The 306-nt window shown below is 62.1% G+C and overlaps 1 protein-coding gene across 1 annotated transcript in view; it reads right to left on the bottom strand.

Annotated features, from left to right (window-relative positions):
- Window positions 1-191, bottom strand: part of ZNF142 (zinc finger protein 142) — a gene marked incomplete at both ends in the record, with an annotated part of 4,870 nt that extends 4,679 nt beyond the window's left edge. Inside the window, 1 exon segment of the mRNA XM_008943674.1 lies at window positions 13-191. Coding sequence (XP_008941922.1) covers window positions 13-191 — 179 coding nt within the window.
- Between the last annotated feature and the right edge of the window lie 115 nt (window positions 192-306).

The following is a 306-nucleotide window of genomic DNA, read 5'->3' as shown; positions in this document are numbered from 1 at the left end:
TTGCCAGGGGCGCTGGCCATCCTCCGCCAGCGACTCATCCCCACCGCTCTCCGAGTCCTCTTCTCCGGCTGATGCTTTCTGCCCTTCTGAGAAGCCCTCCCAGGTGCCTGTGGGCTGTGCTGGCCCGGCATCTGCTCTGGTGGCATCACAGCCAGGGTGATAACTCCCCGCCTCCTCCTGCCCTTCTGCTGCTGTTTCAGTGGGGAAAGACAGAGACCGTCCATCATGCTCTAGGCAACCACACATGTGCAAAAACCCTCCTGGCTGAGACAGGGGCACAAAATGTGCCGGGGGAGGAGGGAACCC

Source organism: Merops nubicus, unplaced genomic scaffold (assembly GCF_000691845.1).
Source record: "Merops nubicus isolate BGI_N331 unplaced genomic scaffold, ASM69184v1 scaffold44177, whole genome shotgun sequence".
NCBI lineage: Eukaryota > Metazoa > Chordata > Aves > Coraciiformes > Meropidae > Merops > Merops nubicus.
The sequence above is the reverse complement of the archived record's forward strand: the minus strand, read 5'-3'. Positions and strand labels throughout refer to the sequence as shown.